Source organism: Myripristis murdjan, chromosome 17 (genome assembly GCF_902150065.1).
Source record: "Myripristis murdjan chromosome 17, fMyrMur1.1, whole genome shotgun sequence".
Lineage (NCBI taxonomy): Eukaryota > Metazoa > Chordata > Actinopteri > Holocentriformes > Holocentridae > Myripristis > Myripristis murdjan.
In genome coordinates this window covers 15225852-15249230 of record NC_043996.1, presented here as the reverse complement: position 1 = coordinate 15249230, position 23379 = coordinate 15225852, and the positions used below count along the sequence as shown (strand labels likewise).

Sequence of the window (23379 nt, the reverse complement as noted above, 5' to 3'; positions counted from 1 at the left end):
GTTCATTACACTCTATAGCAATCTGTGAAGCGAGAGAGAAAGAGAGAAAAAAACTATTCTTTGATAGGAATTTAACTGAAAAGACTATGGCACGCCTGCCTCCTAAACTCCCCCACACTCACAAATGTTTTACATTACATCTGATAAACGTAGATCTTGCCTGAGAAAGAGGACAGAAGACTCTAATGTAAACATGACTTTATCTCAGAGTCCTCCCTCACAGCCTCCCTGCTTGCTATAAGGATTGTATGCGAGGTTACAAAATCTAATGTGGACTTTGCCTGTGAGAATACTTGTTTGAGTAAATAGAGGAGGATAGTAGCAACAAAGGTATGTGGTGCACAGATACAGTATATATGCATGCATGAGAAAACCAGTGTATTAATTATCAAACATGACTTGTAGTAATGCACAGTATTAATATAAATAGGGGACAATGTGCACATGTGTGAGTAATGCATACTTTTCTGAATGTTTGCAAACTTCTTTTTCAGGCACTGCAATGAGCAGTACCTCAGCCGCTCTACAATGAAATAAAATGGAAAGCAATTACAGAAAAATTCAATGAATTATGCAAAATCATCTTGCAAAATCCTTGATGCTCCAAATTTAGAGTAGTTGGCTGCTGATAGTATTTACCATGTAAAGGAAATGGGCTCACCAATTAAACCTAACTGTAAAATCTCACAAATGCTTTAGTATTACATGGTAACCAAATTCTCCCCCCCTATCTAAATTGACTCTAAATTGCTGAGGAATACCAGTTATTTACTTTGGTAGCTTAAAATTGGTTTGCACACTTAAATGTTGCCACATTTCCATCTCCCGGTTGTGTTTTCATAGCTCATGTGCATATATGCCATCATCACCGTGATGCCAGGTTCTAGGTCCTCTACTGAAGGTGAGATATAATTTCGTACAGGCCAGTTTATTTATTTTAGAATAGTGTTTTGATATTTAATGTTTGTTTTCAAAATACGTCAAATCATAGTATTAACTTCAGGTTCTCTGAGAATTGTTTTTCCCTAAATGCAGGATGAATTTCACACTATCCAAAAGATACAATTTATAATGCTTTCTGTTACCGCATATTTCCTCTTGCAAACAGTCAAGAAGAAATATGACAGAAAAATATACTGAGAATGCCAATGTGAATCGGAAAAAACAACAGATAAGTGCAAAAGAATATTTTTTAAATTAAATAATAGACAGGTAAAAATTCCCCAAAGAAATCAAATGTCACAGTTATCTGTGGCAAGATAAAACAGAGGATCAATATTTTCACAAAAAGACAAATCCCATATAGTACAAGCAATATAGCATTATGCATGAGAAGGATGACTATTTTTACTGAATATGCTTTCATCCAGAAGGTTTGATTAACTTTACTAATCTCAACATCAGCACAGTTTACCCACAGAAATTTTAACATCTCGCACTGTGCTAAATTTGACACATTCTGTGTGAGTGAGAGAGAAATAAAAAGAGGGAGAGAAAGAAAATGATAATGACTGAGTGAAAGTAAACGACATAGCTCTTAATTACCGCCTGCGTCTCTGTATGATGTCAATGGGCCTGTTGACAGCACAGGGTGATCCCCATATGTTCCCACTCCGCACGGTGATACTCCGCTCCATGGAGTAACAGAATCCACAGTTTGTTGGTACGCTCATCTTTATTCAGCTTTCTCTCTTTTGCTTGTTTTCACCTTCCTCTTCTCTGCCGCTCCTCTGTTCTCTGTCTGTTCGTTCTCCTCAGCTTGTGGCCGTTGTCATGCCTGTGAAACCTGGCCCAGTCCCCTGTCTGTCTCGGTCTGTCGGGCTGTCCGGCTCTCCACAACTCCCGAGGAGTTCTCATTACCTCTCACAGTGGTGGACAGCAGCTCTAGGACCACTGGCTCCAGCAGAGAAGCAAAATGAGAATGGCAGTGCAATCCATGCCGTCTCTTCTTGCTTTTTGTTTCTTTTGTAGGGAATATTTGCTTTTCTTTGAAAGATCTGGATGCTACCGCAGTATATTCCTGAGTACCTGAATTGATTCCTGATGTGAGATGGAGCTGCAGACGCTCCCTGTTGTCTGTCTGTCTTGCAGTCTGCAGAAAAGGCTTCTCATCACTCTCGGCAGCGCTCTTTCATCAGTCCCCCATGGACGCCTTTGCTCCAGGTCTAAATGTGGCGCACCAATTCTGCCCTCTTCCCCCTCTCCCTTTCTGTCGGTCTGCTCTTCCTCCCTCTCTCTCTTTCCCTCTCTCTGTTGCTCTTTTCCTCTGTCCCTCTCTCTCTCTCTCTCTCTCTCTCTCTCCGCTTCCTCCTCTCTCCCCGAGCTCCCACACCTTAACAAACACAAATGTTTCCTTTCCTTGGGCTCTCACCCTCCAGTCTGTCCTATACTGTGTTTTTTTCTGAGTGCCCCACAGAATGTGTAAATCTGTAGAGGTGAGTATCTGTGTGTGTGTGTGTGTGTGTGTGTGCGTGAGAAACCGCGTGTGTGCAAGCGAGTAAGTGTGTTTGTGGGCATGTGACCGAGCAAGTGTCTGACTGTGTGTTTGTGTATGTGTGTGTGTGCGCAGTAGACAGGGAGCAAGTTTCAGAGTGAGGTCAGACCTAAGAAAGGGGGCGGGGTGAAAGTCAGCATGGGTCCTGCCTTCGCTGAATGTTATACCCAATTTAACTCCTTCCTTCTCTCCCACCACCAAAAAGAAGAAATATAAACGTGTATACACACACACACACACACACACACACACACACACACAGAAATAGAGGGAGAGAGGGAAAGAGAGAGAGAGAGATGTCTCCCTCCCTGCAGATACACAAAATCGGTGAGATGAGCAGCACCTTGTCCAGATCTCAGGACAGCATTCTTTCATTATTCCCACATTGGGCACTGAGCCACTATCCTTTCCAGATGGAGCATGTGTGCATGAGTATGTGCGTACATGGTCATTTGTGTGCATTTGTGTTTGCATACAAACACAGGTGTGTGTCATCTACAACAGATAATGAGGAAAGATGACAGGATGAGTGTTGGTTTTGTGCAGCACTGGCTACATTTACTCACAGCTACAAGTTTCAAGTTTGAAAGCAATAATAACTCAAATCAAATTCAAACCGTTACATTCTGCTTCAGTTTTCACAATGCAATTTAAAATTGTGTAATTCAGTTTCAAGCATTAAAATTCAAGTATAAAAATGTATAGAAAATTCAAATTACTGCAGTTCAAACAATTATTGCTGCCAATACTTTCTCCGCACATGGTGGGACACAGGCTGCTGTAAAATGTTGTGCATGTAAACACACACTCCACACACACAACTTCTGTACATGTATCCTGTGTGTACTCACAAACAGGCTTAGGTACACCAGCATGCAGGGTCACCCATGGCCGGCGGCAGTATGTTTTTGAAGATCAGAAATGTGAAAAGTAAATATGAAACCCTAGTTGTCTGACCTGCTCTGTGCTTCATATGAAAATGTTGAAACTTTGAAAACACAGGAAATATTTGACTTGAGATCAGCAAAATGAACTGGGAGCCAGAATCTACAAGCTATGTTCCCAGAGCCAGATTTGGCCTAGCCTTGGATTTGGGACTAGAGAAGGAGATCAAAAATCACCATCATGTATATGAGAAAATGCCTCTTTGCATTACTGGTGGTGTTTTTAGAAGAGAGTTGCAAGTGTTTTCATGTTGTCTTCTCCATGTCTTGTGTCAATGTATATTTCAGTGACATGCAATTCAGCCATATTATGTTGGATACTACAGACCCAGACTGGCCTATTGCTATCCAACTAGCTCATGCAGACAAAGACATCTCCTTAAATGGACTTGAACTTCAAGCCGCATGCTGCAATATAGCAGAATCCAATTAAGCTACAAATCAATCAGCATCACCATCTCATCACAGTGGAATTCATAAATGTTGGAAAGGAGAGCTAATACTAGGTGAGAAAGGAATAAAAAACAAAACACAGAAAAAATGGGTGGTAGTACAGTAGAAGGTTAAGCATCATCTCTAATATGAACCAAAAACGCATCGCAATCCCACTGTTCCATTATCCACTTACGTGGCTTTATGCTGCACTCTCATATTTGGTCATATGGGATGGTTGTGTTTTTCAACTTCATATTCACTGTCGCAAGATGCAGCACAGACGCATAAAAACAACTCACTTGAGGCTTTAAATATAATATTCAATATAAAACATAAGTTCTATGTCTGCGGTAGTCAGGAAAACCACAATTTAAAGAAACCTCATTAAAGCTTTGGCACTGCTGGCTTGGACTGAATAGGTAAAATGAATAGAGCAACTGCAGTATATCATCAGCTTTATGGATCCTGCGCTGGGAACAGAAGATTGAAATGTAATCACACAACTACAGCGAATTAAACTGGTAGCATTTGGCTTTTGTAGAACCTACTTAAAGATGATCATATGCTGGAGGAGTGTTTCAAGGAGTAAAGTGTGTGCTATATTCAAATGTATGATTTGTAAAAATGATCTGAGAGTGGGTCTTGTGATTTAATACTGGCAAAATGATTAATCTAAGTCTGTCCCCTAAGCATGCACAGTGTCCTGATGTAATGTTAGAAGAACTAAGGTCGTAGATAAACATTACATTAGATTTCTAACACCATCCATGGATGAGAGAATTGCTTTTATCTAGACTTAGAAGAATACAACCATCAAACAACTGCGGTCAAGGACATTATCCCTCTCTATTGTGAGTGAACACATGCACACACACTACTTCACACTGTCCCACATGCACACACACACTCTCACTGGCAGTATAACAGAGGCCTTCACAGTGCTCTCTGTATCTGCGTCAGTGAGGTGGAAGAGGTTAGTTGTTTGAAGAAAGGCAGACACTAATGTTTGGTTCTGCTCAATATCTTCACATTTTCTCTCAAGACAGTCATGCTGTAAAACGCTGAACATCGGGGCCAAGTCAGTGTGGCAAGGTAATTTCAAACACATAAAATAGCAAGGCATCATAAATTCTGGCGAACCCCATAGTTGCGGGTTTGATACCTCATTATTTGAAAAGGGGCTTCATGATGTCATACATTGGCTACATGGAAGGAATGGTGAGCATTTCTGGCTAAAATGTACCAGTGAAATGACTTCCATTATGAGAAACTCAGACTGTTTTGAAAAGAATTCTGGATGTCCTGAGCTGTGTGTGGAGCCAGTAGACATATTGTCCGCTCCAATTCATTTACAGTAATACAGTAATGGTTACAGTAATAACAGTAGTATCTGGATCAAAGGATTAACACTGTGAAAGAGAAAAAAAAAGTTGCTCTTCCATGTTTGATGAAAATCATTTCGTGGTCATTGTGTTTTATAGACACACCAGAGTCTTTGTATCGTATGAAAAAGACATAATTGATCTCTATAATTCAATATAAATTCGGTATATTAGTAAATTTAGTATAGTGTATTTGGTATAGTTTTTGGCATGCATTAGGAAAAGGCAATCTATTCAGAATTCATGAACAGCAACTGCTCAAATACTATTAATGTTTGCTATGTTGAGTTGAATCTGCTGCACAATTAAACTTTTGCACCAAGGTGGCATGTCACCATAAACTATTTGAACTTTGAAATATGGCAACATCGTCATTCCAAAATGCTTGTAGCGAGTAAGCATTTTTGAATGCTGTTTTCAGTAAACTTGCTTCAAAGGAACCTCCAAAACAGGTCAGACAGTTGTTCAGTTACCGGCTGGCTAAGATAGACACACTGCAGAGCATTTTATGTTCCCTGTGGTAAAATATAACAAGTTATATAGGAATACAGACTCTTTACTGAACTGCATCACCACTGTGCAAAACTAACTTCAAACATAAAACATCTACAATCACTGCTTTGTTCTACTGTGATCTCTGAAGTGCATCTATACTGTAGTGCATAAATTTTAAACAATAATACTGCATACTGACAGATATTTACCCTTATCCAACACTAGGCAAGTTGACCAATACAAGATCATTTATACAGTATGGTGTGATGCATTGGTTAAAAACTACTGATTCACATTTCTAACTACTGTTAGAAATGTGAATCGCTTGACTCAAAACATAGACCTTCCATATGTAATGTTGTTTAAGAGGCAGCCTTGCAGCATATTAGTTTTTATGGTTATTATTGATCAAAGATAATTATCACAAGACTAGAGAAAAATAAATTCTCTCACAGCCCAAGTCATCTTAAGTTCATGTACGTAACAAAGCAGCTGGACCAGGTGTCACTGTATGGCTGCTGCTAGCGGCCTATATTTAACTGAGTCTCAGTGATGTCGAACGTCATGTTACAGCGTGTACTGTAGTAAAGGCTATCAGTGTGTCACCTCATGATTCATTAGGCTGCCATCTGCTTGCATGACGGGTGGGCTTGGGGGTGTCTGATTTGGGGATTGGATGGATGACAGACTTGCACACACACACACACACACACACACACACACACACACACACACACACACACACACACACACACACACACACACACACAAACGTGCACACACAGTAAAAGACAAGAAATCAGAATCACTGATGTGTATACACACACAGGGACACGAGTACACACTTACACTTACACATAAAGTCACACAAAGCCAAATAATACACACACATGCATGCGCACACACCCAGATGGCAGGTGATTACTCCTCCCAGTGGTACATAAAATAGACTTGTAAAGGGTGACATAAATTTCATGCCCAAATAAGGGATTCCGGATCCATCCCATTTCCAAGTCCAATGTGAAAATAAATCGGGTCTAAAATATTTGTCTTTGAACTATGTCCTACACTATTACTGACTCCTGTGGCTTCATTACTTTTTAATTCATCACTATGTTAACTGAGGTGGATTTTGATCAGTTAAAAAAATTACTAGCCATTGTTAGCCTAGCATAAGCACTGTTCACCCCTTATGTTAAATGGCTCATTCATGACCCTAGTAACCTTCTGACCTTGACCTGTTTTTCAACAAAGTGAAATACTGTAGACTTTTAATGGCTCTGTCAATCACTGATATCACTTACTTTTTAAAGGACGATGAGAGATGTGTTAAATGTGGAAAATCATCACAGTGGAGACTCGAAGTGAAGTACATGTGGTGGCAAAAAGATTCAATATATTTAAAAAGCAGAGGGATTGCCTAACAGGACCCTAGGATAGTGACATTATCGTGAAATAACTTAATAATTGGCCTATTTGAGGTGTGCTCACTTCAATTTGGTCATTTTGAATATTAATTATAAATTCTGAAAAATTCAAATTTTAGATTTCTTAAATCCATCGTGGCATATCTACAGCAAAACACAACACAAAGTCTTACTGTATTTGTCCATACATTTGAGGAACTGTTTCTGTTTCCTTGTGTTGATTAATGTACCAGCTATCACCAAGCTGACAGTAGGACAGCAGTTCAGTGCAATTTACCTATCAAGGTCAAGGCCAGCTATGGATGTATACCTCATACTAATCTGAATTTGACTATGAAATACAAATAAATAAATACATAAATATATAAGTAAGTAAGTAACAGACAAAATGTCAATTCATCCTCTTATATGGATCCAAAATCAGACTGTGACATCCAACAACTATTTGGTCGGCTGCAGACCATCACTGTCAGTCTCAGTGCAAAACTTAGTCACTTTCCCCCTCTAGTGGTTACAATGAATAGTCACCTATTACACCTACACTGCTTTTTTTACTAGAGCTGAGGCTGCTGACACCCAGAACTGATGACTGAAACAAAAAGAGCATTTTTTTTCTCTGAAATTCATCAAGAACACAAAATGCCATTTTCCACTACTCCGACACTCTACAAGGCCTAACAGAATTACAGATATTCTTTGTGTCCCCTTAAATATTATCTTGCAAATTCTTTTTGAAAGGTATACTTGAATACATGAGACACAAACCACTAATCCCACCAAAACAAGCAACTGCTACCTCTTTAAAGGATTTTATACTGAATGTGGAAAAAACAGTTTAAGCATACAAGTATATCAAGTTTCCTTTTTTGGCTGTCTTCTTACTAAAGCTGTAATCCCTGTGAACTTTTAAAAACAGGATCAAGTATAGCTTGTATATCCTCACAGAGGGGGATGTGGCATCAACAGCAGAGGTGCTGGTTTTGAACTTGTACAGCGTTAGTGTTGTCCCAGGCTGCTGCCCTGCCGGCTACAGGGATCGATGAGGTTCTGGAGGCGATTGGGGAAATCAGTCATGCTGAAAATATGGACTACAGCAGTGACGCACATAGCAGCCGGCCCGCCACAGCCACACAGGCTCTATTGACTATTTTGGGTGTGGGTGTGTGTGTGTGTGTGAGGGGTGAATGAGGGGGGAGGGGGTTGTTGGCTATATTAGGACCTCTGACATTGACACTGTTGCCCTTTAGATGGTTTACCTCACTTGACACTTTTTTGTATTTCCCTATTTATTCTCTCAATTTCAATCCAAATTTCTTTACCAACCTCTCTTCCTTTCTAACTAAATAATCTCTGCCTCTTTTTGTCCCTCTCTCTCACTGTCTGTCTAGCCCTCTTCTTCCTGTCATTATCTCTGCCTAAAAGGAGCATTATCTCTATGCATGTATCTCACTTTGTCACCACCCTCTCTGTTGCCTCTTTCTCCTATTTGTCTTCATTATCTCTTTCTCTCAGTCAACTGTCATGTTTTGCTCTTTCCCACTTTAACCTCCCTCAGCCTCTTTCTATCAGTCTCTATTTCAGTGTAGCAGATAATGGTATTGTCTCCGACTGCAACAAATTGAAGTGCAGCCATCACTCCATAGATATGGTATCTCCTCATGACACTGACAAAGAGTTCTCATCTCCCATGAATGTATATTCAGAGCACTGAATTGACATAGTGTCATTCAAATGTATCATACTGACAGAGAAGCTGTATGAAACCTTGCTTAGACGGCATCTAGAAGTGTGTCCGTGTTGGTGGTAGTTCCAGGGTTGGATGAATAGTGCCCTGGTACCATTGGTACAACAGAGGATTAGAGCTATCTCTATTGTGATGGACACATCTGCATTACAAGGGACTGCTTTGTCTCAGGGTGATTGTGTGTGTATGTCTTTACAGGGAGACAGAAGGGAAAAAATGATATGCAAAGGAATTTAAACACTCAGTTAGACACAAATTCTGCACAGAGGCAATTAAAACAAAATGTCAACATCAACTTTACAACCCTGCAATATTTTCCTCATAACACTCATTAATAACTGGGACTAATTTTGCTGCTAACAGATACGGTCTAATTCAAACATGCATAGAATGGAAATGAGCATGGAAACACAGTAATGTCGACAGTATCTTCGCTATCATCACAGGATAAATAAGTCTTTGTCTTTACTGCCCTTTAAAATTATCATTGCCATAAAAATGAGATCTAAACTTTGATCTGCAGCTCCAACAGGGATTACACTTCAGCATGTTTTCAGCCGAGAAGCTCGAAGTACAAATCAGGTAATAAGAGAGGCTTGTTCTGTTCTGTATTTCTGGCTGTGGTCTAAAATCTCCTGCTTTGATCTTCTCATATGATCCCAACAGGCTCACGGCTGGAGGAGTTGCTATGACACTCGCAAGGCACATGCCTTATGCCTAAAGTTCACAAAAGTCTGCCGCACAACACACTGCACTGAAAGAAATTGCACAATAGCTCTCCTGCAAAGATGTTTATCTGCTTTTGAATTACATTTGCACCAGGGTGCTTCCAAACTCCTGTGTATTTGCGAGTGTGCACATGCACTGTTTGTGTATGTCTAAGTATGTACAGTCTCTATTCATCTCTATGGACTTACACAATGATGCGTGTTGTAGTGATCCGGTGGTAGTTGCAGTGGGTGTTTTTTCTCCTGATTCCAGCCTGATGATCACATGGTGGTATTAAGGATGATTAAGTCAATCAGCCTCATCAGTGGTTTGACATGGGACCGGCACGGAAGAACGCAACATGTAGCAGCAGCATGCCCTAACCCTATTCTCCACTTGGCAGTGAGTTAAATTTACACATAATTATATTTCTCTGTTTTGTTTCCTAGTGGACAGGATAAAACCCCCTCTGAATTCTGCTCCCTAGGCTGGTTTCACGGTCAATAATGTCCTCAATGTGATGACATTTCTATCTAGTCCTTCTCTTATAAAACCCCAGCCCTGAACCAGATGATGATCATGCCGTGCCTAATTCAGATGGCTCTGCTTGGCTCTGGTCCATGGACCCCAAGGAGGGACATCAGTGCACACAGGCTGAGCAATCGATCCACCATAGCACCCCAGGGCCTGTACCGCCATCCACAGCATCCAACGCACCACTAACACAACCCAGCATAACTATAATGAATATCTCTGCTTTCTTTTTGTTATTTAACAACGTAAAAAAGATCATCCAGAGATCTTAAAGTGTGTATTAAACTGGTCTTGTCAAACAGACCAGTGCTTTGAGTTATGGAAGGGCTGAAAGTTATTAAGAGATTATTTTCTGTGGTATTTTCTGTCTTTAACATGTGCCCACAATTATCTGTACAATTTAGACTGTTCAAGTGGGGCTTTAAACATCATCGCACAATGGGTCTGCAAAACTCCAACATTAACTGGGCCAGAGTAAGCCATATAAAACCATCAGATACACACAACACACTACCAGTCCAAACATACTGACACTGTGGCACCCTAAAATAAATAATCAATCAATTGACTGTTTTCTTAACATAATATGAATGGAAAAGGAAGATAAAGAGAACAAAAACAATATGTAAGGGGTGTACTGTAATTTTGACATGATAAAGGAACGCAATGCCCAAAACGCAAACAAGAGAAACCAGTTTTTAAAAACTTTTCCAACCTACAATTGCACATTGTATATTGGTGTATTCAATGTCTGTCAATTACGGTAATCATAATAACTGAATAACAATCCCAAAGCTTATAACACACAGCACAATACATACCCAATGCATGAGTGCCTGCGTGTGGAGAAGCTGCCATGCATCTTCCTTGAAAAGCGAGAGTCTTTGTTCATCATTGCACTGGTTGGTTCAGACAGAGCGTTGAATTCAAAAAAATGTCAAAATAACAGCGTTTGGTGGCAAAGGATAAACAAAAATGGAATGTAACTTCTCTGACGTGACCCAAACTCCCATGCTGTCACAAATTTAAAATGCAGCTGTCCGATTCCGTTTGTTGTGGTTTTACGTTACGGTAAAGCGAGACAGTTCCCTTGTAAATAAAACATGCAGGTAAAACAGATCCAGTAGCCACAAAAACAAAACAGAGTTGTCAAAATGCAAAAGAGCAAAACAGCAAAACAGCAAAGTTGCACTTATTAGAAACATCAGGACAGAAAAGAATTTAAAGCCAACAATCAGTCACTGGTGTGCAAACCAACGTCAGGCCTGATGAGTCCCCTCTGTATTTCTGAGATTTAAAAAAAAAGCATCAATAATTTGATTAAAAAAATGCTCATCACTTGCAAATCAGTGCAAAATGAGCTGTTCAAAGTGCATCAAGCTGGGCATTCACTTTGCAGTTCAGCGTCTGGTCCCAGAATATGATGATATGTCCATTTGTTTTTGTGGAAAAAGAAGAATCAAAATTTTTTTAGCTATGTATTTATGTGCGTATGTGTATGCATGAATGTGTGTGTACCACCTAAAAAGGTAAAGAGTCTTGTCTGTTAAAACCTATCACAGAGCGAGTTAACATCTCACAGACAGTGAAGCTATGGGCCCAAATCAAATCAAGTGAAATTGACGATGGTGTCAGCTGTCAGCGCTCATCTGGGACTAATTCCCCAATCGTTTTCCTTTCAGCTCAGCGCAGACAAGCCAAGATAAACGCTTGTCTTCTGTTTTTTTTCTCCCCTTGTATTCCAAAATAGGAAACGGCAAGCTTGGATTCTTCCAAATGAGCTGCAACTGACAAAACGGAATTCCTTGAAAAGAGGCTCCAGATATTTTCTGTCTTTACAAACGCAGGTCAAACAGCCTTGGTACAGTACTGTCTGTCTGAACAGAATTTACTTCAAGACCAACAGACTGTGCAGACTTATTGTTAGTGGAAAAAAAGTGAGCTGGAAGAGTAAGGAGAGGGAGGAAAAACTGTTATAATCCCATCGGATGGTCCCTGGAGTGGGCAGTCCCAGTCCCTGTCAGTGGTCCATATCTGTCTCTACTCTCTCTTCTCCTCTCTCCTGAGAGTGCTGAGACCAAACTCCAGCTTAGAACAACAAACAACAACACTATCTCTCCTGAGAGAGAGAGGGAGCAAGAGCGAGAGCGAGAGAGAGGGAGATGGGCGGGTGGGGGGCAATCAAGAGAGAGAGAGAGAAAGAGAGCAAATTGCATGGAGGGAGGGAATGACAGAACAGAGAGAGGACAGAGAAAGGAGAAAAAGAAAGACTGGGATAGCATGAGAAAGTGGATCAGTGTGAATAGTACTGAGAGTAGTGTGGTACGACAATGCAGCTTTTATCTGTCAGATGGTAGAGAAGAGGAAAACCATATCATACCACAATACACTATACTGCAATATACAATTCTACACTGTAGCAAAAGTTTCTTTGTATAATGCAACACATTTTCTTAATGAAAAATTTGAAATAGTATTTTGAGTTCAGCTGCAGTATACTCTTTACTCTTTTCATGGAACCAGCCTGCCACCCTAGCCAGCAGAAACAATAGTGAACTGGTGAATCAATAGCTCAATATTAGCTCGGTGTATGTCCGTGTGTGTGTGTGCTTTTTTATAAGTGATTCAATTTTCCTTTTTGATACTGAGTTATCTGCTCATGTTTTGATCTAATCCATCTTATTCTGACAATATACAAATATTTTTGCAAACAAATGTTTGATTCCAAAGGTTTTGAAGAGAATACATGATTAGTTTACAGGAAATATTTTCCTAACGTGAGAGTGAGGACAGGAAGTAACACACAAAAAAGGATAGCGCCCTTAGTGTCCTTGCCTACTATCAGTTTATATCATTGATTTTGAAGTAGAGTGAAACTATGTCTAAATACTGCTTAGGGATCAGTTGTTCGACTATCCACTAACCCTTGCTTTAATAATTTCTGGGGGGAAATACACAACCAAACAATTATAGCAATGAGTTTTAAAACTCTTTCTCCAGGACACACACTGTTAAAATAATCTGGGCCAATCTGTCCTTGCACACTACTTTGCAGAATTGAACTTTTTTTTTATTGATTACACGCCTGCAGCATTTTATTCAACCTATTTCACATTTCCGGAAGAAGAACACAGCGACATGAGTGATACTGATTTATATACTACAATATTACTAGAGACCTTGAGTTGCTGAAGGTAGCAATTTATCCTTCATATTTTAAGACCTGTTTTAATCTTTCCACAAAACTACTTTGGGTCTCAACCTAGACTGGCCAGGGGGAAATGTCGTTTTCCTCTGTCGCTTTATCAGAGAGAAACACATCCTCCTAATGCTCCATGCCCTCATTAGACAACACAGCAGCCTCTAGTGGAACAGAAGAGGAGTGCAGTGTTAATTTTTTGTACACATTCAAGCTATTAAGACATTAGTAACAGTATTTCAGTGCACATCAACAAATTATTTACCAACATAAACTAGCTTTAATAAAGCAACATTTAAAGGGTAGCTTGTATGCCAGTGGGTGCAGGACTCGACAGTGTAACCATTTTATTCACATATGAAAGTAAAAATTTCTGTACAAGAATACATTAAAAAATGGGGACAACTGCACCAGTGCATTGTTTGCCATACATACGGTTTATATGGGAATAGCTTCCCCCCACCACCCTAACAGTTTTTTTTCCTTCAAAAGTTAAAATGTCAAACAACGAGGTATGAGTGTCCATGTCTGACACTGCCACAGACCCACACAACTAATTTTGCAAGTGTAAATCAAATAGGAACAGCCCCTCCCCCTTCTATTTAGTACAAACCAAAGGAAAAGCAACTGTCGCGCAATGAGAGAACAAATGCCAGCACTGGTGCTATTAAATGCCTCACTATTATAGAGCATAAGTTTATGAAACTCACATAAAGCAGACACAAACAGAGAGACAGAAAGTGGCAGGGTGGGGCAAACTGGTGGGTGTGCACTGAGAGATCAGAGGTGTGTGTGTGTGTGTGTGTGTGTGTGTGTGTGTGTGAAAGTGAACTGAAAGGAAAAGCAATGTGAGCAGATTAAAATAGTGTGTGAGTAAACACCAAATATGGTGGAGAATTAACTAGAGTTAAAATGGTGAAATAAGAAATGACCTACTAGAAACAGGGTGATGTATTTAATATATTTGCTGTATATTTGATTGCAAAGCATAGCTTAAATCCAGTGTGAGCAAATCAATAGCATTCATTATTATTTTTAATATTTTAATATTACATGTCACAGTGAATCCATGACAACTTTTTAAGTCAAAGAACACACAATCCAGTCCTTATCATGCTACATAACTATAATCAATACATGATTCATCATACTTTCGATGTGGTGCCTTTCTAGACCTCTTCTTTTTAGGCAACACATAAACTGCTCTGTGATTTAAAAATTGTCTAAGTTGTCAGCTAGCTAAGAAGGCTGCTCCCATTCTCCAATCCTTGTGGCTTTGCCCAGGGCATCATGATCAGTGGAGCCTCAGGGGCCTGATTAATGTAGAAGTAGTACCTGCACTGCTTGATTTAGGATTTTCCATCCGCTGTTCCAGGACCCTCCTGTCTCCATACTGGGATCCACAGTTTGGAAATCAAACTGTGGGTCTATAACACTAAGCTATAGAGCTGTATCTACAAACACACACACACACACACACAGACACACACAAATATGTGATTTGTCTGTGCTCCTGAAAATTTTGCTGTAGGAGCATATGAGGTCATGTGCTCAAATGAAAAAAAAAAAACACATATTTCCCCTTCCACTGAATAGGTTAGCCCTATTAGACAGGCACCATCTTGATTTAAAAACAACAACAACAACAACAACAACAACAAAAACACTGGTATTGATTTAATGGGGATTTTTTTTTTTTTTGGTACAGATGCTGCACTGTTTATTATTATACTACTAATACTTAAATTAATTTGCACAAGTGTGGAAACTCTTTGTAATGTTGCACCTATTTGCTGCTTTTTTTTATCTTTAGCTGCAGACACTCCTGCTGGGGTCTAATTATGGCTCACTCTATATCTATCTGTTTGTCTAGCACATACAATATCTCATACACCACTGACTGGATTTTGTTCTTCATATATTGTCTGTGTGCAATCCAGCTATGGTTGTGTCTAGCAATAGTTTTGACAAAATATTAAAAAAAAAAAAAGTGTTGACTAAATATTTTAAAAACACAAGATAATAAATATATACATTTTATAAAAAAAATTATAATGTTGTATAAGCAATGCTTGTATGTATGTACTAGCAGGCCAAGATGAAAGCAAGTTATCACCCGGGGAGCCAGAAAGCTGAGTTCACATTCAAATAAAGTAACAATTAATTAGCTCTGGATGAGGGACCTTTATCAGTGCAGGCAATGTTCTAAGTTTATCAATAAAAGGCATGCCAACCAAACTGGCAGGATACCAAAACTTAATCATTTTCTAAAAATCTCCATACAACCTGGTTCCTGAGTAGAAAATGAAGCTTATTCACCTTCGACACTAACTGAAAATATCTTCACGAGTATGCACTATATTTGAGCTCTCTTCGACATTTATTTTCCGCCAGACTCCTGGTTTGTTTAATTCCCCCTCCTTGCCAGCCATCCTGCAATAACTCATCTCCATCCATTTATTCCAGCTCTGACGTTATGGGACACTGTGCATACCCTCCTAAGGGACAGCTAGCTCTCTTCCAAAGGCTCAACCCCGGAGCTGTATAATGTAAAACTCGTGACATGTTAAAAAATGTATATTATACTTCAAGCAACCATTTGACTTTTAGGTGTTCCAGATTGGGCGTTGAATTTCCCTCATCACGCATAGCCCTTTGCCCTCTAATATTTAGACTTTGAACAGACAAACTGAGATTAATGAAACAGATCAGATGGAGAGATCCAGTAAACCTTGGAAAGGAGATGTATCCACCGGTCTCTTACACTTTTCTGCACCCTATCTCAAAGCCAGGACAACTAACTGCCTAGGAAAAAAAGGCAGCTATAAGTTTATAAAGATGAATGAATTTGTAAACACTTTTTGAGATTACTTGTAGGCACTAGCTTCTTTGGGAATGTTCAATACTTGTTTCATGCCAATAAAAGGAAGGCAATGTTTTATAGCAGAGGCTAAGTTTCTCTCCTGCCTTTGTTTAGTTTCGCTGAGGCGAATGTAATTTAACATCACTACAAAAAGTAAGAGACACCCATTACAGCCCTTACTTGCTTTGTGCTTCAAGTTTAGTGTCTATATAGCCTGGGTGGGGGTAAAGAGCAGCAATAGAAGGTGTGTTAGTAAAAAATTGCCATTGTTGTTACAATTTTCCAAACCATGCCTTTCTCAACAAAGAAATCCCACCTTCTCCCCAAAAGAAAAACACTGAGCAAATATCTGTCTTTCTGTTTGTCCGGCTATCTGTCTGCACATGCACATCTAACACCCTGTTTATTCTTTTCTGTAGCAATTGAGGTCAAGTATTCCTTCATTGATCAAGCAGCTCTTGTCTCGCCACAGTTAACCAAGTAAATATTTGATTAGCATCAATACCATGGCTTATGACTGGCAGGGTGGTGGCATAGGACTCATAAAACAAATACTATGAACAGGTACTGCAGGGGTTGGCTGACAAGCCCCCTGCAAGGCAGCTGTGCTCTCAGCAAACATGCCTTAACAATATAGTAGATCAATAATTACTTGAAAAACAAATACTAGAAAAATGTTTGAACTTAACTCTTTGCATGTAAATTGAATGTATTATGTTATGTAGAGTGTATTGTTGCATGGGGCTTGTGCACCTCTGGTCCATTGGTAGATTGCTACTGGCTAGTTCTATGGATGTAAAATAGGGCAGTGGAAAAAAACAATGGTGATCCAATGACAGCCTTTTAGAGTGTTCCACTGTTGTGTGGCTATTAAAAAGGATGTTTTGTTGCTGACCTATTAAAGCAGTTGCTTGAAGTGGAACAAAAAAGCCAAAAAGTGATGCCATTTAGTTGTAGTTCATAGAGATGATGCAGCTTTGAGAGAAAAGAAAATGCACACAAAAGTTTGGAAATAGATTCACACCTGTCGGATACGAATAACTAAAAAATAGGGTAATATAAGCACATAATACATTGTGCATATTTTTGGACCATCTTTGAGAGAGACAACTTGCTGCTAATCATCATTTGAGCAAAATCATAAGGAGTACCTTGAATATGTAATCATTTTTTGTTCACAGTAAAGAGTAAAGGACTAACCTAGCAGAGAGGAAACAGAGAAAATTGAATACTACTTTTGAGATAAACACATTATGATATTCACACAACATCATTTTAGCATTTCCCTGAGACAATGACTGATTTTATTCTAGTAGAGGACAGCAAGTTCAGTTTTAATGCAGCAATGGATGAGCATCTTGTGGTCAGGAAGAATTTTATAAAACAACCTTAAGGGCAGCCATTTCTGTAGCATGAAAGGTTGCTGCGTGCGCAGAATAAAGCAGAAATACAGAAACATCTCAAGCTGTGACCCCAGGCCACGAGATAGCAAGGATCGCGCCTTTCCACAACACAGATCCATTTAAACACAAACCAGCCCTTTTTAAAAATCATTCTGATGTAAGGAACATATAGTTGAAAGAAAAAAACAACTGTCAGTTTAAATTACAAATACAGTGGATTCATGAAACATCGGGTCACAATGCAAGTTTAACATTAGTGGTCTAACATGAGTGGTCTCACATTTAGGCATGAGTGATCTCACATTTAGGGAAAAATTACATACTGATATAGCTTCAAAATTTGCCAAGTGCCAACATATTTTTGAGTCATGTGCTTTATTCAAAATGTGGTGATCTGGCAGCTAATGTGCTGCAGTTGCTGGCTCAGACTGTTTAAATGGGCATTATCCGGGCAAATCCAAGTGAGGATGCAGATCCACCTTGTAGTGTAAAAATGAACTGTATTGTCAACTTTTAAAAAGAGAAAAATGCCTGACTACTGGAATAGTGCTTTCTGAGGTTTATTTAGCATAACACACAGCACAAATATGTTTCACCCAAAGTGGTCTCTGCCACCTTAGCTTCAGTGTTAGGATCGATACCTGGGTGTGTGGGCCAGAGTGAAGCGGCGCCTCTGGAGGGTGATACTGCGATTCATCAGCAGCTTCCTGAAGAGCAACGGGGAATTTCGGGGTGACCCACGTGGGGAATCCTTGGGTGATACTTTGGGAGACCCTCCTGGTGACCCAGCTATGGACCGGGGCAGGAGTTGGATTATGGGCAGCCTGTTGACCTTTCGATCATCTGACTGCTCTGTGACCTCCGACTGCTCTTCCTCAGAGCTCTCAGAGCACAGTTCACTCATGGTTTATAGCAGTCAGGTAGACAGTCCCTCTGCTCCCTCTGTCCTCCTCCTTGGGCTGGGTGACTAGTCCATGTAACTGCTTCTGATCTGGTTCTCTCTGGATCCTTTATACCTTTTTTACACTTTACACGACTCACTCATGGCACATAGTGGAAGTACGGCTGTCAGTTGTCACTTCTGGCTGTTTGTCTTGTCCAGGTCAAGCTACTGTCCTTGCTTACTCACACAAATCTGGTCAACACTGGCCTGCGACATGACCATTCAAAAAAGACTGTGAATTTCCTCAAAAAAGCAGATCTGAAAATCTAAAAAGACAACCAAAAACCTTTCAAAAGGAAAACACAGCAGTCTCACTATCAGACTTTTTAACTTTATTTGAAATCTGATCAACGTCCTTCTTTCCATGTCCTCCCAAAAACCGTGGTGACTGCCTTGCTGGGCAATAGGCTCAAGCCTTCCTCCCTCTCTCTCCCAGGCTATGTTTACATAACTGCTAGGCCTTCCCTCTCTCCAACTAAATATGGACGTCTGATTTACAGGGAGAAGAAGCATGACAGATTACCTCCTTCCCTCTCTCTCTCTCTCGCTAGCCTCTTGACCACCCCCACTCTTCCACCCTCTGCTTCCCCACTCCTAATCTCACAGAGCATATTGTTCATCAACTTCAAACTATGCTCCATAATTACTTCCTCTCTAAGTTCCTCCAGAACATAAACATTAAGCTGTGGCCTGGCTCGGCCCTTCAGCCCAACTTTCGTACTCTCACTCTGCCAGACTTAGCGCACTCAGGGTTTTGAGCTTCTCCCTGAGGTGCTATTGTTGTGATGCCTATTTCCTAAGGGACAGCCTGTTTGCTTTTCACATGCTCCAAGTGTACCAGAAAAAGTCACATGAAGGGCCCCTGACTATAAAAAGCAGAGGTAGATAAAAGCTATAAAGAGAGCATGGGTCCTGTCACGATGGCGCTCTCTATCTGTGACCAGAGGCCTCGTCTTCCCCACCCCCACCCAGGGCTTTTTGGAGAGTGAGAAAAGGCTCTCCTGTGATCTTAGGACTCACAGCTAAACATTGGTGCTTCTGGAGTAACTGGAATAACCTAGGGAGCCGAAACATCTGACACAAAAAAGAACCTAGGACAAACAGCTGTGAGGGAGGGCAGGAAAAAAATAAGACTTTTAGAACAAACCCTTCTTTAATTCTGGTCCTACCTGTCACACTTCATCAGAGCTAAATTTTGCATTTCTTGAGTGTAAGGATAATGGGTATATAAATAATACTTCTATTAAAAAAAGGTAACACAATGTTATTTTAGTCCAGTGTTTACAACAATACAAACGGTGAAGTACCCTTTAAAAGCCCAAATGCTTAGAATTTGCATTACCTTACTCTAACAATAGTCCAGTCATTTTATGAAAAAACCTAGGACAAATTGCAAGAGAAGCAAACTCAGCTGATTTTGTATCCTCAGTTTGTCCTGAGTGAGGGGAAAAAAAGTCCCAAGAAATCTCATTGGTGGAAGTAACCTTTTAATTAACTGTTATATAGTAACTTTTTAATTCAAGGTTACTATATATATAGTAACCTTTTAATTCACTGTTTAAATATCTGTTCTGGCTATCAAATCAGATAATGTGTGATATGCATGTGTAAACAGAATAATTCAAAGAACTTGTAATTGACTTTTTTCTTGTCTTTGTGTGTGTAATCAACTTGTGAATTTTTATAGTGATATCTGAAAATAAATTTTGAACCCCTTTCCCCTGTGTGTTAAAAACAGTGTTTTTTGGTAATATGTGGTGATAAATAGGTGATTTTCAAAACTTTCCACCAATGGGATTTCTTGGGACTTTTTTTCCCTCACTCAGGACAAACTGAGGATACAAAATCAGTTGAGTTTGCTTCTCTTGCAATTTGTCCTAGGTTGACCCCAATTTTGGCCTAAAATTACTGGACTACAATGTAAGATTCCCAATTGTACACTGGCCAAGTATTCACTAAGAGGAATTACATATTAAGTAGCAAATTTCAAGTTTCAAGAGCAATTTCAAGAGCAATTTTTAAACATGAATAGTTGTGAACTGGGGTCAATTAGCCTTGGCCTCTGAGCTACCAAACTGTATTCTCTGGACATTTATGCAACCAATATTTGTGTTGGACAATCATGACTATTGATGACAGGTCAAAATAGGACAGGTATGGTCCTTTAACAGTATCATCTTTTTGGTGTAGTGATATAAAAATTGTTCCATTGCCTCCTTTCAGTGTCAAACATGTGGAATTCAGCCAGTAGACAGCCTCACTATGTGATTGATATGTCAATTCTGTCAATCAGTCAATTCTGAAAGGAGACATGGACATTTGACCAGGAGCATGTAAAATAAACTTAAAATTATCAGAATAAACAAATCATCAATTCAGCTTTACTTGCTTCACCAAACATCTGTGACCCTAGACTTCATGTGCTTCGCCATAAACAGTTTCATTGGCCCTGCATCAGAACTGCACTACCATCTTCTAAACAGACCAACACATGGCCCTCTTGACAAAGAAAGAAACAGAATGAAAAGTATTTCAGTCCATCAACATCATGTGAGCAATGGCAACTATGGCTGAGTTGCCTTTTACCTGCTAGTATGGAAAACACTGATGGGATTCATATTAATCAATCTTTAAACACACACACACACACAAACAAAAGAGCTGGGCAAACAATGTATTGCTCAACAAACAAAGAAACTGCACGCAGAGTTTACTGTTTACCCACCTTTTTATTTGTGATAGAAATCATTTAATTTACATAAGTTTACTTACTTCTTTACTATGATGTATGCTTTGAAAGTTTTACATCAGAGAGTATCCTAGGTCTTCTGTCTTTATCTACTTTATACTTCTTAGTGTTGTCAAAGTGCAACAAACCACTGAATCGAGCAAACAACAACTACAGACCAACAACAGCTCCCCCTGTCGCCATGTTACACAACCCACTAGCCTCGGTTAACCACCACTGTACTCCAGAGTGCGGTTTCAAGCAGCCAACAGGGAAACTGATTAATACAACCATAAACAAACTGAATGACAGCCACACAAGAAAAACAAATACTGCAACTTTGTCCTTGTTTTAAGTAGAGCTACCTCTGTCCACCTCTGACATGCACTAGCGTCATTAGATAGTGAGGGAAAAAGAAGTATTCATAAAACAGGCTTGTCTGCATTCCATGGATACTTGAGAAAGAGAGGAAAAATGATGGGGGAGAAACGAGCCTGGAGATGAATGGTTTGGTGGGTTGTATTTTGATCCAATCTCATACTAATGTAGCCTGGGTCTAAAGTATGCAGTACGCACAAACACACATACACTAATGAGGCCAAGTTACAGCTTCATGCTAGAGATGCAGTGTGCTTGCGACAGCAGCTTGAATGTTGCCATGGAAACAATCATAAGGGCCTTGTTTAGCTGATCTATTATAGTGATAATTGTTCAGCAGTGTGACAGAGGTGAGGTTAGTGCCTTAAGCAGGAGCCTTTCTTGAATCATATGCTAAACAGGCATATAATCTTCCACCACCTAGATTAAGTGGTTAAAGTAGGCCATGGTGTGACCCTGTAAAATTCTTCATGTAGCTCTGTTTACCCTCTGAGAACTCAACACCAATCATCAGAAAGAATGACTTGAGAAGAACAGTTGGAAATGGGTGCTGCAGACTTCCTGTTGTACTGTTGACTAATATTTTTTTAAATTACAACATGTTGGGCTTACATAAAGACCACATAAATCATTAAGCAATATTCCACAGCCTCAGTATGCAGGCATAAAAAGGGATCTAAGATGACGTGCAACAAAATGATTAATAACTGGAATAACCATTAAAATAAAACAAACACATCAAACTCTTGCACTCTTGCTCTTGCATCCTAACTAGGCAGCTACTTACTGTATTTATTAACAACAAATTAATCAGGTCTCAAGGAAAACAAGATATCATGTGGATATATAAATATAAATAAATAAACAACAATCAATCACCAGTGTTCTGCAGAGAGCATTCATCCTTCAAAATTGACAGACCTCTTATAGATTAAAGCAGGTTGATTTTCACACTGATACGTCTTTTGTTTATTTACCATTTTATGATGCATTTTAAATGTTCTGGCCTGAGGCCCAGGTCATAAAACATTTTCTACAGGCCAAAGACAAAATGGCAGCTAATTAGTGTAAAAATAAAAACTTAAACAAGAAAGGGGCATTTCAACAACTGGTCAAAAGCAGTGCTCCTGTTTCCTATTTTTCTTTCAAGAAAAGTGCATTTCTTTGAGAAAGATGTTGGTTAGCTGGAAGCATCTGGAAACTTTCTTACTCTAGCTAGGAAGTTCAAGGAAGGACGTTTATTACAGAGAGTTTATAATTTTAAAGTATCTACCATGTGACCATCAAATGCCACTTTTCCCTCTACACTATTAAAACATGATGGCACCCCCATTTCAGTTCCACTTTAAAAACTGCAAAGCACTAGGTAGAAAGAGCAGCAGTGAAGGCGCAGGAAGATTTGGGAGGAGTGGTTAGTAAATCGAATAAGTAAAATCTGATTACATAGCAGCAGCCTAAAGAACACTACCAAATACCAAATGGCGTTCGTTTACCTGCTTTTTTAACCCTGGAAACAAAACAGTTGCGATTCCCTTATTGTCGTCTATGTAAAGCACCACCTGGATATTAGGTAACATCTCAAAAATATATTTTATGATTCCAATCCCTTTAAAGGGAAATCAAATATTGAGACTACTAAAATGCCTTTGCTATTACAATGTGCTATTAGGTGATCTTAGTTCATTTTTATGCAGGTTACATG

General features: G+C 39.5%; 1 protein-coding gene across 6 annotated transcripts in view; it reads right to left on the bottom strand.

Annotated features, from left to right (window-relative positions):
* pde4ca (phosphodiesterase 4C, cAMP-specific a) overlaps positions 1-23379 on the bottom strand; it is a 54425-nt gene that overhangs the window by 27901 nt on the left and 3145 nt on the right. For 2 of the 6 annotated variants that reach the window (XM_030074392.1, XM_030074394.1), the window contains exon 1: positions 18270-18802. The exons of 2 other annotated variants lie outside the window; for them this stretch is intronic. In XM_030074392.1, coding sequence (XP_029930252.1) covers positions 18270-18532 — 263 coding nt within the window. In that variant the 5' untranslated portion in view covers positions 18533-18802. Of the gene's footprint in view, positions 1-1545; positions 2224-10984; positions 12232-18269; positions 18803-23379 lie in introns of those variants that run through there. 2 more of the 6 variants (XM_030074396.1, XM_030074395.1) reach the window with 2 other exon arrangements.